This window comes from Hyla sarda, chromosome 7 (assembly GCF_029499605.1).
Source record: "Hyla sarda isolate aHylSar1 chromosome 7, aHylSar1.hap1, whole genome shotgun sequence".
NCBI classification, from domain to species: domain Eukaryota; kingdom Metazoa; phylum Chordata; class Amphibia; order Anura; family Hylidae; genus Hyla; species Hyla sarda.
In genome coordinates, this window is record NC_079195.1 from 30,518,664 (window position 1) to 30,538,184 (window position 19,521).

At 37.5% G+C, this 19,521-nt stretch overlaps 1 protein-coding gene across 5 annotated transcripts in view; it reads right to left on the bottom strand.

Annotated features, from left to right (window-relative positions):
- The window catches only part of LOC130283471 (uncharacterized WD repeat-containing protein alr3466-like), a 141,710-nt gene that overhangs the window by 5,369 nt on the left and 116,820 nt on the right, over positions 1 to 19,521 (bottom strand). For 4 of the 5 annotated variants that reach the window (XM_056533055.1, XM_056533053.1, XM_056533052.1 and 1 more), the window contains exons 12-13: positions 5,593 to 5,761; positions 1,860 to 1,936 (exon numbers count right to left, since the gene is read on the bottom strand). In XM_056533055.1, coding sequence (XP_056389030.1) covers positions 1,860 to 1,936; positions 5,593 to 5,761 — 246 coding nt within the window. The remainder of the gene's footprint in view (positions 1 to 1,859; positions 1,937 to 5,592; positions 5,762 to 19,521) is intronic. The other variant, XM_056533056.1, reaches the window with a different exon arrangement.

Sequence of the window (19,521 nt, forward strand, 5' to 3'; positions counted from 1 at the left end):
CAACGGAATTTTCAGCTGAATCCCACGGAAAAATTCTGCTCTAAAATTCAGTTGCAGCAGAGTCCTATGTGAGTAATAGTTTTGCAACTCTCTTTAGGCTGAGGCAGTGCTTCCCAACTAGGGTGCCTCCAGCTGTTGCAAAACTACAACTCCCAGCATACCCGGACAGCCGGTAACTGTCCGGGCATGCTGGGAGTTGTAGTTTTGCTACTCTCTTTAGGCTGGGTCAGTATTTCCTAACTAGTGTGCCCCCAGCTGTTGCAAAACTACAACTACCAGAATGCCCAGACAGCCAACAGCTGTCCGGGTATGCTGCGAGTTGTAGTTTTGCAACTCTCTTTAGACTGAGTCAGTGTTTCCCAACTAGTGTGCCTCCAGCTGTTGCTAAACTACAAATCCCAGCATGCCCGGAGTTGTAGTTTAGCAACTCTCTTTAGGCTGGGTCAGTGTTTCTCAACTAGTGTGCCTCGAGATGTTGCAAAACTACAACTCCCAGCATGCCCAGACAGCCAACGGCTCTCTGGCCAAGCTGGGAGTTGTAGTTTTGCAACTCTCTTTAGGCTGGGTCAGTGTTTCTCAACTAGGGTGCCTCCAGCTGTTGCAAAACTACAACTACCAGCATGCCCGGACAGCCGTTGTCTATCCGGGCATGCTGGGATTTGTAGTTTTGCAACTCTCTCTAGTGGTCATATAGACCTTGTATGGATCCGACTCACAATCCACGTCGATGTTCACACATATACACAAATAACATTAAACAGACATGCCAGGCCGGATGTAGACATCGATGTGGATGATGGTGATTTCGATTTCCACAAATGATCTCTGACAATGCTGCATCGGAATCTGTCAGTTGTGCAGCCTTAGGTTTCGGGCCTGTAAGCGCAACTCATCATTGTGAAAAAGTTAACACGTTTCATCTCCTTTGGCCATGTTCACACGGCCAAAGATTTTAATCGGTGGCCACTGGGACTTCTCAGAAATGCCCCGTATCATAGACGGAAATGCATGTCCGAGCAGAATCTGCAGAAAGAATAGACATGAGTATTCAGTGTGTGGACAACGGAATCGGGATTTCCGCAGCAGAGACATCTTCCACAGAAATTCTGCAGTGTGCACAGTGCAGCAGAATCCCATTGAAATCAATGGGACTCTGCTGCAGTGGAATTTCCAAGCTGAATATTCCCGTGGAATTTTGCTCAGTTCCACTGTGTGAACATAGCTTTATGTCACAAGACTTTATGCATAAGACCAGTGTTTTCTAACATGGGCCTCCCTGGTTACTGCAAAATTACAACCCCTATCATGCCCTGGTAGCCTTCAGCTGTCAGAGCACGATAAGAATTGTAGTAACACAATGGCTGAACATTTTTAATGAACTGGTGCCAGAAAGTTAAACAGATTTAGCTACTTCTATTAAAAAATCTTTACCCTTCCAGTACATTTTAGCAGCTGTATGCTACAGAGGAAATTCTGTTCTTTTTGAATTTCTTTTTTGTCTTGTCCACAGTGCTCTCTGCTGACACCTGATGCCCGTATCAGGAACTGCCCAGAGCAGGAGAAAATCCCCATAGCAAACCTATGCTGATCTGGACAGTTCCTGATACGGGCATCAGGTGTCAGCAGAGAGCACTGTGGACAAGACAAAAAAGAAATTCAAAAAGAAAAATAATTTCCTCAGTAGCATACAGCTGCTAAAAAGTACTGGAAGGGTAAAGATTTTTTTTAATAGTTTAATCATTTACAAATCTGTTAAACTTTCTGGCACCAGTTGACTTATAAAGACCTAAAAAAACAATGTTTTCCATTGGAGTACCCCTTTAAGGTAACACTGCATTAGACCATCTTAGTTTCCTTACCCTCCTCGTCATGATCAGAATCACTGTCTGGAGCAGGACGTAGAAAGTCTTTACAGAACTGGACCCGCACAGCAGAACTATGACAGGAAAAAAATGAAAGAATTATGTCCGAATGATAACATGAATTATAGTGTTTTAGAACCGATTCCATTAAAAAGAAGATTTTGGATAGTGTGCACTTATTTTGTACTGATGGTGTCCTTCTCTAGTCACATCCAGATCTGCATTCAGACTTCTATTAGCTTATTTTTATTGCTGAGGGTGCAGGAAATCACATAGTGACATAGTTCATAAGGTTTAAAAAAGACCAGAATCCATCAAGTTCAACCTATAAGGCTGCGTTCACACGGCCGTCTGTCCCCGTTTTTTTTTATCCCCGTTTTCGTTACGTTCTTGCAGGCTGTAAATGGATTATAAATGGTTTTTTAAAAAAAATCCCATTCATGTTAATGGGATTTTTTTTTACAACCCGTTGGTACCCGTCTGCACTAATTTACGTTTTTTTTAAGGCAAAAAAAACGGCACATGCAGTGTTTTTTCTTAAGTCAAAAAAACATGGAAGAAAAAAACGGATACAGTAAATTTAACATTGAAGTCTATGGAAAACAGATGAGCCTTTAATGTCATCCGTTTGCATCCGTTTTTTCAATCCGTTTTTTGATCCGTGCATGCTCAGAACTAAAAAACATTTTTTGGTTTATTAACTGAACAATAACGGATCCAAACGCATAACATCCGTTATTGTCCGTTATTTTTTAAAGTCCGTTTTTATTTTTGAGGGGAGAAGAACGGGACGGGTCTAGACGGCCGTATGAACGCAGCCTAACCCTAATGAGTCCCTACTGAATTGATCCAGAGGAAGGCAAAAGACCCTCATACTAGAGGTAAAAATTCCTTCCCGACTCCAAATATGGCATCAGAATAAATCCCTGGATCAATGTTCTGTCCCTATAAATCTAGTATCCATAACCTATAATGTTCTTACTCTCCAAAAATGCATCCAGACCCGTTTTGAACTCTTTTACACAGTTCCCCATGACCACCTCCTCCGGGAGAGAATTCCACAGTCTCACTGCTCTTACAGTAAAGAACCCCTGTCTGTGCTGGTGTAGAAACCTTCTTTCCTCTAGACGTAGAGGATGCCCCCTTGTTATAGATACAGTCCTGGGTATAAATAGATCATGGGAGAGATCTCTGTACTGTCCCCTGATATATATATATATATACATAGTTATAGTTAATTATGTATAAATATACATCTCACTGCTGGATCTTCTTCTGAACACAACATAGTCTGCGATACTTAGGAGATCAGCTCATCTGTCCACAGTGTGCAGGTCTGGCAGCTGGTGGAATCCATGTTGCCCCCAGCAGAATTCTGATTGCAGCTCTGGGTGTGACTGGAGTATAGGAGACATTATGGAATTCAGGATCAGTATGAGACAAGTAATGCAAGTGAGCTCAAAAGTAGACTGACCCTTTAGGCTGGGAGTTGTAGTTTTGCAACGGGTTAAGTAGTGTTTCCCAACCAGTGTGCCTCCAGCTGTTGCAAAACTACAACTCCCAGCATGTCCGGACAGCCAACGGCTGTCCGGGCATGCTGGAAGTTGTTGTTTTGCAACTCTCTTTAGACTGGTTCAGTATTTCCCAACCAGTGTGTCTCCAGCTGTTGCAAAACTACAACTCCCAGCATGCCCAGAAAGCCAACGGCTGTCTGGGAATGCTGGGAGTTGTAGTTTTGCAACTCTCTTTAGACTGGTTCAGTATTTCCAAACCAGTGTGTCTCCAGCTGTTGCAAAACTACAACTCCCAGCATGCCCAGAAAGCCAACAGCTGTCTGGGCATGCTGGGAGTTGTAGTTTTGCAACTCTCTTTAGGCTGGATCAGCGTTTCCCAACCAGTGTGTCTCCAGCTGTTGCAAAACTACAACTCCCAGCATGCCCGGACAGCCAACAGCTGTCCAGGCATGCATGAAGTTGTAGTTTTGCTACTTTCTTTAAGCTGGATCAGTGTTTCCCAACCAGGGTGCCTCCAGCTGTTGCAAAACTACAACTCCCAGCATGCCCAGAATGCCAACGGCTGCCTGGGCATGCTGGGAGTTGTAGTTTTACAACTCTCTTTAGGCTGGATCAGTGTTTCCCAACCAGGATGCCTCCAGCTGTTGCAAAACTACAACTCCCAGCATGCCTGGACAGCCTTATACATAGGATAGGGGGTAAGTCGGGACCCCACGACTTCCAAAATGGGGTCCCGGCTTGTGCGGTAGACAGCACGCTCTGCATTTATTTCTATAGGAGCGCTGGAGATGTTGTGCTGTACTCATACATCTCTAATGCTCACATACAAATGAATGGACTGTGCGGTCTACAGCACATGCGGGGGCCCCGTTCTAAAGATCGAGGGGGTCGCAGCAGTCGCATCCCCCCATGATCAGACAGGGGATACACAATTTTTTACTGGACAACCCCTTTAGCCGTCCTATGTATCTAAAACATGGGGCCTTTAACATCCCGCAAAGAAAAAAAGGAAAAACACAAGCCCCCCCCCCCCCCCCTAAAAATTTATAAATTACACCTCTTTAAATGCATAAAACAAAGGAACGCTCAGTCCTCGAGGGTTAAGTGGATTTATCTCTTTTTCCAATCGAATTACAACGTTTCGAAATGAAAAATTATTGCTTTTAATTACATTTTTCAGCATCGATGATCTGAAAATCACCAGAGACTCTTCAATGATCCATTTATTGGATTAAAAAAAAAAAACATTCACGGTAATAAATCAGCCGGGCTGGCGAGGGATACTGAATGGCGCTGTATGATTCCGATATTAAATTCAGCATGTACCATACACAAGGGGAGGCGGATGGTTCATAAGGAAGTGATAACAGGTATAAGTCAGTGATGAGGCATTTTACAGGTATATCTTATGTATTCAGCTATACAGTGGTCCCTCAAGTTACAATATTAATTGGTTCCAGGACGACCATTGTATGCTGAAACCATTGTATGTTGAGACCAGAACTCTATGGAAACCTTGTAATTGGTTCTAAAGGCACCAAAATGTCATCCAAAAATAGGAAAAAGTGAGGATTAAAGAAAAATAAGTAGATAACTAATATAGATAAAGCAAATCCTTAGATATAAAAGTAAGAAAGATCTGCTGGGAGCTGTAATCACTGTCTATGTCATTGTTTCCCAAGCATGGAGCCCCCAGCTGTTGCAAAACTACAACTCCCAGCATGCCCAAACAGGCAAAGGCTGTCAGGACATGCTGGGAGTTGTAGTTTTGCAACAGCTGGGGGCACCCTGGTTGGGAAACACTGGTCTATGTAGAGGACAGGAGCTTCTTCGTGGTCCTGTACAGTATCCGCAGTGTCCTAAAAAAGTAACATGGAGTCGTCCTTACCTGGTGTCCAGAGGAACAGGTAACCCTGGTACAGGTAAAGTGTACAGAACATGTAATACCTTCCTGTACTGTAGGGGGCCCTACCAGACACCAGTCAGTGCATACACTTCAGTAATACAGGGGTTTTACCAGTGAATGCCCATTCTGATTGGTCGGTTCTTCCAGCCAGTGACACGTTTAACAGATCTGGACTATCTGTATCATTGTATGTTGAGTCTGGTTTCAACTTACAATAGTCCAGACAAGACCATTGTATGTTGAAACTATTGTATGTTGAGGCCATTGTAAGTTGAGGGATCACTGTACAGGGATTAATACAGGGACTAACCTGTCCAAGGCTCCGCCCCTTGGAAGCTCCTCCCACAGCAGCAGTTCCCGCCCTCCTGTCACCCATTGGCAGAGCCCATCAGACGTACAGGAAACCGCCAAACACAAGAGGCGAGAGACGTCAGAGCAGGACACGGTGCACAGGTACTCGCCTGACTTCACGTTACGGACTGTAAATGAGAAGAGAAATATGGCATGAAATTCTGGTTCAGTAACACTGCGATAATATGGCATTCATGGGGCTACTGAGGTGCCGGATTATCTGATACTCTGGACCAGTGTTTCCCAACCAGGGTGCCTCCAGCTGTTGCAAAACTACAATTCCCAGCATGCCCGGACAGCCAAAGGCTGTCCGGGCATGCTGGGAATTGTAGTTTTGCAGCAGCTGGAGGCACCCTGGTTGGGAAACACTGGTCTAGACCATCAGAGGCCTAGAAAAAAATATAAAGATGAACATGCATATGCCAACGCTCTAGTAAGATGGTAACCAGACATAGAATGGTATACTTAAGGTACGTCCTCACTGCGCTAGTGATTCCGTCAGATGTACCCATCGGCATCGCGCAGAAAACGTGACACTGACTTATACTGTAATGGAGGGCAGTGAATACCATTTATATACTGTAATGGAGGGCAGTGATTACCATTTATATATGTAATGGAGGGCAGCGAATACCATTTATATATGTAATGGAGGGCAGTGAATACCATTTATATATGTAATATAGGGCAGCGAATATCATTTATATATGTAATGGAGGGCAGCGAATACCATTTATATACTGTAATGGAGGGCAGTGAATACCATTTATATATGTAATGGAGGGCAGTGATTACCATTTATATATGTAATGGAGGGCAGTGAATACCATTTATATATGTAATGGAGGGCACTGAATACCATTTATATATGTAATGGAGGGCACTGAATACCATTTATATATGTAATGGAGGGCAGTGATTACCATTTATATATGTAATGGAGGGCAGCGAATACCATTTATATATGTAATGGAGGGCACTGAATACCATTTATATATGTAATGGAGGGCAGTGATTACCATTTATATATGTAATGGAGGGCAGTGATTACCATTTATATACTGTAATGGAGGGCAGTGAATACCATTTATATATGTAATGGAGGGCAGTGATTACCATTTATATATGTAATGGAGGGCACTGAATACCATTTATATATGTAATGGAGGGCAGTGATTACCATTTATATATGTAATGGAGGGCAGTGATTACCATTTATATACTGTAATGGAGGGCAGTGAATACCATTTATATATGTAATGGAGGGCAGCGAATACCATTTATATATGTAATGGAGGGCAGTGATTACCATTTATATATGTAATGGAGGGCAACGAATACCATTTATATATGTAATGGAGGGCAGCGAATACCATTTATATACTGTAATGGAGAGCAGTGAATACCATTTATATATGTAATGGAGGGCAGTGATTACCATTTATATATGTAATGGAGGGCAGTGATTACCATTTATATATGTAATGGAGGGCAGTGATTACCATTTATATATGTAATGGAGGGCAGTGAATACCATTTATATATGTAATGGAGAGCAGTGAATACCATTTATATATGTAATGGAGGGCAGTGAATACCATTTATATATGTAATGGAGGGCAGTGAATACCATTTATATACTGTAATGGAGGACAGTGATTACCATTTATATACTGTAATGGAGGGCAGTGAATACCATTTATATATGTAATGGAGGGCAGTGAATACCATTTATATATGTAATGGAGGGCAGTGAATACCATTTATATATGTAATGGAGGGCAGTGATTACCATTTATATATGTAATGGAGGGCAGTGATTACCATTTATATATGTAATGGAGAGCAGTGAATACCATTTATATATGTAATGGAGGGCAGCGAATACCATTTATATATGTAATGGAGAGCAGTGAATACCATTTATATATGTAATGGAGGGCAGCGAATACCATTTATATATGTAATGGAGGGCAGTGATTACCATTTATATATGTAATGGAGAGCAGTGATTACCATTTATATATGTAATGGAGGGCAGTGATTACCATTTATATATGTAATGGAGGGCAGTGAATACCATTTATATATGTAATGGAGGGCAGTGAATACCATTTATATACTGTAATGGAGGGCAGTGAATACCATTTATATACTGTAATGGAGGGCAGTGAATACCATTTATATATGTAATATAGGGCAGTGAATACCATTTATATACTGTAATGGAGGGCAGTGAATACCATTTATATACTGTAATGGAGGGCAGTGATTACCATTTATATATGTAATGGAGGGCAGTGATTACCATTTATATATGTAATGGAGAGCAGTGATTACCATTTATATATGTAATGGAGAGCAGTGAATACCATTTATATATGTAATGGAGGGCAGTGAATACCATTTATATATGTAATGGAGGGCAGTGAATACCATTTATATACTGTAATGGAGGGCAGTGAATACCATTTATATATGTAATGGAGGGCAGTGATTACCATTTATATATGTAATGGAGGGCAGTGAATACCATTTATATATGTAATGGAGGGCAGTGAATACCATTTATATATGTAATGGAGGGCAGTGAATACCATTTATATATGTAATGGAGGGCAGCGAATACCATTTATATACTGTAATGGAGGGCAGTGAATACCATTTATATATGTAATGGAGGGCAGTGATTACCATTTATATATGTAATGGAGGGCAGTGATTACCATTTATATACTGTAATGGAGAGCAGTGAATACCATTTATATACTGTAATGGAGGGCAGTGATTACCATTTATATATGTAATGGAGAGCAGTGATTACCATTTATATATGTAATGGAGGGCAGTGAATACCATTTATATATGTAATGGAGGGCAGTGAATACCATTTATATATGTAATGGAGAGCAGTGATTACCATTTATATATGTAATGGAGAGCAGTGAATACCATTTATATATGTAATGGAGGGCAGTGAATACCATTTATATATGTAATGGAGGGCAGTGATTACCATTTATATATGTAATGGAGGGCAGTGAATACCATTTATATATGTAATGGAGGGCAGTGAATACCATTTATATATGTAATGGAGGGCAGTGAATACCATTTATATATGTAATGGAGAGCAGTGATTACCATTTATATATGTAATGGAGAGCAGTGAATACCATTTATATATGTAATGGAGGGCAGTGAATACCATTTATATATGTAATGGAGGGCAGTGATTACCATTTATATATGTAATGGAGGGCAGTGAATACCATTTATATATGTAATGGAGAGCAGTGATTACCATTTATATATGTAATGGAGGGCAGTGAATACCATTTATATATGTAATGGAGGGCAGTGATTACCATTTATATATGTAATGGAGGGCAGTGAATACCATTTATATATGTAATGGAGAGCAGTGAATACCATTTATATATGTAATGGAGGGCAGTGAATACCATTTATATATGTAATGGAGGGCAGTGATTACCATTTATATATGTAATGGAGGGCAGTGAATACCATTTATATATGTAATGGAGGGCAGTGAATACCATTTATATATGTAATGGAGAGCAGCGAATACCATTTATATACTGTAATGGAGAGCAGTGAATACCATTTATATACTGTAATGGAGGGCAGTGAATACCATTATATACTGTAATGGAGGGCAGTGAATACCATTTATATATGTAATGGAGGGCAGTGAATACCATTTATATATGTAATGGAGGGCAGTGATTACCATTTATATACTGTAATGGAGGGCAACGAATACCATTTATATACTGTAATGGAGGGCAGTGATTACCATTTATATACTGTAATGGAGGGCAGTGAATACCATTTATATACTGTAATGGAGGGCAGTGATTACCATTTATATACTGTAATGGAGGGCAGTGATTACCATTTATATATGTAATGGAGAGCAGTGATTACCATTTATATATGTAATGGAGGGCAGTGATTACCATTTATATATGTAATGGAGGGCAGTGAATACCATTTATATATGTAATGGAGGGCAGTGAATACCATTTATATATGTAATGGAGGGCAGTGAATACCATTTATATATGTAATGGAGGGCAGTGAATACCATTTATATATGTAATGGAGGGCAGTGAATACCATTTATATATGTAATGGAGGGCAGTGATTACCATTTATATATGTAATGGAGGGCAGTGAATACCATTTATATATGTAATGGAGGGCAGTGAATACCATTTATATATGTAATGGAGGGCAGTGATTACCATTTATATATGTAATGGAGGGCAGTGAATACCATTTATATACTGTAATGGAGGGCAGTGATTACCATTTATATATGTAATGGAGGGCAGTGAATACCATTTATATATGTAATGGAGGGCAGTGATTACCATTTATATACTGTAATGGAGAGCAGTGAATACCATTTATATACTGTAATGGAGGGCAGTGATTACCATTTATATATGTAATGGAGGGCAGTGAATACCATTTATATATGTAATGGAGAGCAGTGATTACCATTTATATACTGTAATGGAGAGCAGTGAATACCATTTATATATGTAATGGAGGGCAGTGATTACCATTTATATATGTAATGGAGGGCAGTGAATACCATTTATATATGTAATGGAGGGCAGTGAATACCATTTATATACCGTAATGGAGGGCAGTGATTACCATTTATATATGTAATGGAGGGCAGTGAATACCATTTATATATGTAATGGAGGGCAGTGAATACCATTTATATATGTAATGGAGGGCAGTGATTACCATTTATATATGTAATGGAGGGCAGTGAATACCATTTATATATGTAATGGAGGGCAGTGAATACCATTTATATATGTAATGGAGGGCAGTGATTACCATTTATATATGTAATGGAGGGCAGTGAATACCATTTATATACTGTAATGGAGAGCAGTGAATACCATTTATATACTGTAATGGAGGGCAGTGAATACCATTTATATATGTAATGGAGGGCAGTGAATACCATTTATATATGTAATGGAGGGCAGTGATTACCATTTATATATGTAATGGAGGGCAGTGATTACCATTTATATATGTAATGGAGGGCAGTGAATACCATTTATATATGTAATGGAGGGCAGTGATTACCATTTATATACTGTAATGGAGAGCAGTGAATACCATTTATATACTGTAATGGAGGGCAGTGAATACCATTTATATACTGTAATGGAGGGCAGTGATTACCATTTATATATGTAATGGAGAGCAGTGATTACCATTTATATATGTAATGGAGGGCAGTGATTACCATTTATATATGTAATGGAGGGCAGTGATTACCATTTATATACTGTAATGGAGAGCAGTGAATACCATTTATATACTGTAATGGAGGGCAGTGATTACCATTTATATATGTAATGGAGAGCAGTGATTACCATTTATATACTGTAATGGAGGGCAGTGAATACCATTTATATATGTAATGGAGGGCAGTGAATACCATTTATATACTGTAATGGAGAGCAGTGAATACCATTTATATATGTAATGGAGAGCAGTGAATACCATTTATATATGTAATGGAGGGCAGTGAATACCATTTATATACTGTAATGGAGGGCAGTGATTACCATTTATATACTGTAATGGAGGGCAGTGATTACCATTTATATATGTAATGGAGGGCAGTGAATACCATTTATATACTGTAATGGAGGGCAGTGAATACCATTTATATACTGTAATGGAGAGCAGTGAATACCATTTATATATGTAATGGAGGGCAGTGAATACCATTTATATACTGTAATGGAGGGCAGTGAATACCATTTATATATGTAATGGAGGGCAGTGAATACCATTTATATATGTAATGGAGGGCAGTGATTACCATTTATATATGTAATGGAGAGCAGTGAATACCATTTATATATGTAATGGAGGGCAGTGATTACCATTTATATATGTAATGGAGGGCAGTGATTACCATTTATATACTGTAATGGAGGGCAGTGATTACCATTTATATATGTAATGGAGGACAGTGATTACCATTTATATATGTAATGGAGGGCAGTGATTACCATTTATATATGTAATGGAGGGCAGTGAATACCATTTATATATGTAATGGAGGGCAGTGAATACCATTTATATATGTAATGGAGAGCAGTGAATACCATTTATATACTGTAATGGAGGGCAGTGATTACCATTTATATACTGTAATGGAGAGCAGTGAATACCATTTATATACTGTAATGGAGGGCAGTGAATACCATTTATATATGTAATGGAGGGCAGTGAATACCATTTATATATGTAATGGAGGGCAGTGATTACCATTTATATACTGTAATGGAGAGCAGTGAATACCATTTATATACTGTAATGGAGGGCAGTGAATACCATTTATATATGTAATGGAGGGCAGTGAATACCATTTATATATGTAATGGAGGGCAGTGATTACCATTTATATACTGTAATGGAGGGCAGTGATTACCATTTATATATGTAATGGAGGGCAGTGATTACCATTTATATATGTAATGGAGGGCAGTGATTACCATTTATATATGTAATGGAGGGCAGTGATTACCATTTATATATGTAATGGAGGGCAGTGATTACCATTTATATACTGTAATGGAGGGCAGTGAATACCATTTATATATGTAATGGAGAGCAGTGATTACCATTTATATACTGTAATGGAGAGCAGTGAATACCATTTATATACTGTAATGGAGGGCAGTGATTACCATTTATATATGTAATGGAGAGCAGTGATTACCATTTATATATGTAATGGAGGGCAGTGATTACCATTTATATATGTAATGGAGGGCAGTGATTACCATTTATATATGTAATGGAGGACAGTGATTACCATTTATATATGTAATGGAGGACAGTGATTACCATTTATATATGTAATGGAGGGCAGTGATTACCATTTATATATGTAATGGAGGACAGTGATTACCATTTATATATGTAATGGAGGACAGTGAATACCATTTATATATGTAATGGAGGACAGTGATTACCATTTATATATGTAATGGAGGGCAGTGAATACCATTTATATATGTAATGGAGAGCAGTGATTACCATTTATATATGTAATGGAGAGCAGTGATTACCATTTATATATGTAATGGAGAGCAGTGATTACCATTTATATATGTAATGGAGAGCAGTGATTACCATTTATATATGTAATGGAGGGCAGTGATTACCATTTATATATGTAATGGAGGGCAGTGAATACCATTTATATACTGTAATGGAGGACAGTGAATACCATTTATATATGTAATGGAGGGCAGTGAATACCATTTATATATGTAATGGAGGGCAGTGATTACCATTTATATATGTAATGGAGGACAGTGATTACCATTTATATATGTAATGGAGGACAGTGAATACCATTTATATATGTAATGGAGGGCAGTGAATACCATTTATATATGTAATGGAGGGCAGTGATTACCATTTATATATGTAATGGAGGGCAGTGATTACCATTTATATACTGTAATGGAGGGCAGTGATTACCATTTATATATGTAATGGAGGGCAGTGATTACCATTTATATATGTAATGGAGGGCAGTGAATACCATTTATATATGTAATGGAGGGCAGTGAATACCATTTATATATGTAATGGAGGGCAGTGATTACCATTTATATATGTAATGGAGGGCAGTGATTACCATTTATATACTGTAATGGAGGGCAGTGATTACCATTTATATATGTAATGGAGGACAGTGATTACCATTTATATATGTAATGGAGGACAGTGATTACCATTTATATATGTAATGGAGGGCAGTGATTACCATTTATATATGTAATGGAGGGCAGTGAATACCATTTATATATGTAATGGAGGGCAGTGATTACCATTTATATATGTAATGGAGGACAGTGATTACCATTTATATATGTAATGGAGGGCAGTGATTACCATTTATATATGTAATGGAGGGCAGTGAATACCATTTATATATGTAATGGAGGGCAGTGATTACCATTTATATATGTAATGGAGGGCAGTGAATACCATTTATATACTGTAATGGAGAGCAGTGATTACCATTTATATATGTAATGGAGGGCAGTGATTACCATTTATATATGTAATGGAGGACAGTGATTACCATTTATATATGTAATGGAGGGCAGTGAATATCATTTATATATGTAATGGAGGGCAGTGATTACCATTTATATACTGTAATGGAGAGCAGTGAATACCATTTATATACTGTAATGGAGGGCAGTGAATACCATTTATATATGTAATGGAGGGCAGTGAATACCATTTATATATGTAATGGAGGGCAGTGATTACCATTTATATACTGTAATGGAGAGCAGTGAATACCATTTATATACTGTAATGGAGGGCAGTGAATACCATTTATATATGTAATGGAGGGCAGTGAATACCATTTATATATGTAATGGAGGGCAGTGATTACCATTTATATACTGTAATGGAGGGCAGTGATTACCATTTATATATGTAATGGAGGGCAGTGAATACCATTTATATATGTAATGGAGAGCAGTGATTACCATTTATATACTGTAATGGAGAGCAGTGAATACCATTTATATACTGTAATGGAGGGCAGTGATTACCATTTATATATGTAATGGAGAGCAGTGATTACCATTTATATATGTAATGGAGGGCAGTGATTACCATTTATATATGTAATGGAGGGCAGTGATTACCATTTATATATGTAATGGAGGACAGTGATTACCATTTATATATGTAATGGAGGACAGTGAATACCATTTATATATGTAATGGAGGACAGTGATTACCATTTATATATGTAATGGAGGGCAGTGAATACCATTTATATATGTAATGGAGGGCAGTGATTACCATTTATATATGTAATGGAGAGCAGTGATTACCATTTATATATGTAATGGAGGGCAGTGAATACCATTTATATACTGTAATGGAGGACAGTGAATACCATTTATATATGTAATGGAGGGCAGTGAATACCATTTATATATGTAATGGAGGGCAGTGATTACCATTTATATATGTAATGGAGGGCAGTGATTACCATTTATATACTGTAATGGAGGGCAGTGATTACCATTTATATATGTAATGGAGGGCAGTGATTACCATTTATATATGTAATGGAGGGCAGTGAATACCATTTATATATGTAATGGAGGGCAGTGAATACCATTTATATATGTAATGGAGGGCAGTGATTACCATTTATATATGTAATGGAGGGCAGTGATTACCATTTATATACTGTAATGGAGGGCAGTGATTACCATTTATATATGTAATGGAGGACAGTGATTACCATTTATATATGTAATGGAGGACAGTGAATACCATTTATATATGTAATGGAGGGCAGTGATTACCATTTATATATGTAATGGAGGGCAGTGAATACCATTTATATATGTAATGGAGGGCAGTGAATACCATTTATATATGTAATGGAGGGCAGTGATTACCATTTATATATGTAATGGAGGACAGTGATTACCATTTATATATGTAATGGAGGGCAGTGATTACCATTTATATATGTAATGGAGGGCAGTGAATACCATTTATATATGTAATGGAGGGCAGTGATTACCATTTATATATGTAATGGAGGGCAGTGATTACCATTTATATATGTAATGGAGGGCAGTGATTACCATTTATATATGTAATGGAGGACAGTGATTACCATTTATATATGTAATGGAGGGCAGTGAATACCATTTATATATGTAATGGAGGACAGTGATTACCATTTATATATGTAATGGAGGGCAGTGAATATCATTTATATATGGTAATGGAGGGCAGTGATTACCATTTATATATGTAATGGAGGACAGTGAATACCATTTATATATGTAATGGAGGACAGTGAATACCATTTATATATGTAATGGAGGGCAGTGAATACCATTTATATATGTAATGGAGGGCAGTGATTACCATTTATATATGTAATGGGAGGGCAGTGAATACCATTTATATACTGTAATGGAGGGCAGTGATTACCATTTATATATGTAATGGAGGCAGTGAATACCATTTATATATGTAATGGAGGGCAGTGAATACCATTTATATACTGTAATGGAGGGCAGTGAATACCATTTATATACTGTAATGGAGGGCAGTGAATACCATTTATATATGTAATGGAGGGCAGTGATTACCATTTATATATGTAATGGAGGGCAGTGAATACCATTTATATACTGTAATGGAGGGCAGTGATTACCATTTATATACTGTAATGGAGAGCAGTGAATACCATTTATATACTGTAATGGAGGGCAGTGAATACCATTTATATACTGTAATGGAGGGCAGTGAATACCATTTATATACTGTAATGGAGGGCAGTGAATACCATTTATATACTGTAATGGAGGGCAGTGATTACCATTTATATACTGTAATGGAGAGCAGTGAATACCATTTATATACTGTAATGGAGGGCAGTGAATACCATTTATATACTGTAATGGAGGGCAGTGAATACCATTTATATATGTAATGGAGGGCAGTGAATACCATTTATATATGTAATGGAGGCAGTGAATACCATTTATATACTGTAATGGAGGGCAGTGATTACCATTTATATACTGTAATGGAGGGCAGTGATTACCATTTATATATGTAATGGAGGGCAGTGAATACCATTTATATATGTAATGGAGGGCAGTGAATACCATTTATATATGTAATGGAGGGCAGTGATTACCATTTATATATGTAATGGAGGGCAGTGAATACCATTTATATACTGTAATGGAGGGCAGTGAATACCATTTATATACTGTAATATAGGGCAGTGAATACCATTTATATATGTAATGGAGGGCAGTGAATACCATTTATATACTGTAATGGAGGGCAGTGAATACCATTTATATACTGTAATGGAGGGCAGTGATTACCATTTATATATGTAATGGAGGGCAGTGAATACCATTTATATATGTAATGGAGGGCAGTGAATACCATTTATATACTGTAATGGAGGGCAGCGAATACCATTTATATATGTAATGGAGGGCAGTGAATACCATTTATATATGTAATGGAGGGCAGTGAATACCATTTATATACTGTAATGGAGAGCAGTGATTACCATTTATATACTGTAATGGAGGCAGTGAATACCATTTATATATGTAATGGAGGGCAGTGAATACCATTTATATATGTAATGGAGGGCAGTGAATACCATTTATATATGTAATGGAGGGCAGTGAATACCATTTATATACTGTAATGGAGGGCAGTGATTACCATTTATATATGTAATGGAGAGCAGTGAATACCATTTATATACTGTAATGGAGGGCAGTGATTACCATTTATATACTGTAATGGAGAGCAGTGAATACCATTTATATATGTAATGGAGAGCAGTGAATACCATTTATATATGTAATGGAGAGCAGTGAATACCATTTATATACTGTAATGGAGAGCAGTGATTACCATTTATATACTGTAATGGAGAGCAGTGAATACCATTTATATATGTAATGGAGAGCAGTGAATACCATTTATATATGTAATGGAGGGCAGTGAATACCATTTATATATGTAATGGAGGGCAGTGATTACCATTTATATATGTAATGGAGGGCAGTGAATACCATTTATATATGTAATGGAGGGCAGTGAATACCATTTATATATGTAATGGAGGGCAGTGATTACCATTTATATATGTAATGGAGGGCAGTGAATACCATTTATATATGTAATGGAGGGCAGTGAATACCATTTATATATGTAATGGAGGGGCAGTGAATACCATTTATATATGTAATGGAGGGCAGTGAATACCATTTATATATGTAATGGAGGGCAGTGAATACCATTTATATATGTAATGGAGGGCAGCGAATACCATTTATATATGTAATGGAGGGAGGTGATTACCATTTATATACTGTAATGGAGGACAGTGAATACCATTTATATATGTAATGGAGGGCAGTGAATACCATTTATATATGTAATGGAGGGCAGTGAATACCATTTATATATGTAATGGAGGGCAGCGAATACCATTTATATACGTAATGGAGGGCAGTGATTACCATTTATATATGTAATGGAGGGCAGTGAATACCATTTATATACTGTAATGGAGGGCAGTGATTACCATTTATATATGTAATGGAGGGCAGTGAATACCATTTATATATGTAATGGAGAGCAGTGAATACCATTTATATATGTAATGGAGGGCAGTGAATACCATTTATATATGTAATGGAGGGCAGTGATTACCATTTATATACTGTAATGGAGGGCAGTGATTACCATTTATATACTGTAATGGAGGGCAGTGAATACCATTTATATATGTAATGGAGGGCAGTGAATACCATTTATATATGTAATGGAGGGCAGTGATTACCATTTATATATGTAATGGAGGGCAGTGAATACCATTTATATACTGTAATGGAGGGCAGTGAATACCATTTATATATGTAATGGAGGGCAGTGAATACCATTTATATATGTAATGGAGGGCAGTGATTACCATTTATATATGTAATGGAGAGCAGTGATTACCATTTATATATGTAATGGAGAGCAGTGATTACCATTTATATATGTAATGGAGAGCAGTGATTACCATTTATATATGTAATGGAGGGCAGTGAATACCATTTATATATGTAATGGAGGGCAGTGAATACCATTTATATATGTAATGGAGGGCAGTGAATACCATTTATATATGTAATGGAGGGCAGTGAATACCCATTTATATATGTAATGGAGGGCAGTGAATACCATTTATATATGTAATGGAGGGCAGTGATTACCATTTATATATGTAATGGAGAGCAGTGACTACCATTTATATATGTAATGGAGAGCAGTGAATACCATTACATATATGTAATGGAGAGCAGTGCCTACCATTTATATAGTAATGGAGGCAGCTGCCTACCATTTATATATGTAATGGAGGGCAGCTGCCTCCATTTCATATATGTAAATGGAGTGCAGCTGAATACCATTTATATATGTAATGGAGGGCACTGCTCTCCATTACATATATGTAATGGAAATCACTGCTCTCCATTACATATATAAATGGTAATCACTGCTCTCCATTACATATATAAATGGTAATCACTGCCCTCCATTACATATATAAATGGTATTCACTGCCCTCCATTACATATATAAATGGTATTCACTGCCCTCCATTACAGTATATAAATGGTATTCACTGCCCTCCATTACATATATAAATGGTAATCACTGCCCTCCATTACATATATAAATGGTATTCACTGCCCTCCATTACATATATAAATGGTATTCACTGCCCTCCATTACAGTATATAAATGGTAATCACTGCCCTCCATTACAGTATATAAATGGTAATCACTGCCCTCCATTACATATATAATGGTATTCACTGCCCTCCATTACATATATAAATGGTATTCACTGCTCCTCCATTACATATATAAATGGTATTCACTGCCCTCCATTACATATATAAATGGTAATCACTGCCCTCCATTACAGTATATAAATGGTATTCACTGCCCTCCATTACATATATAAATGGTAATCACTGCCCTCCATTACATATATAAATGGTATTCACTGCCCTCCATTACATATATAAATGGTATTCACTGCCCTCCATTACATATATAAATGGTATTCACTGCCCTCCATTACATATATAAATGGTATTCACTGTCCCTCCATTACAGTATATAAATGGTAATCACCTGCCCTCCATTACATATATAAATGGTATTCGCTGCCCTCCATTACATATATAAATGGTATTCACTG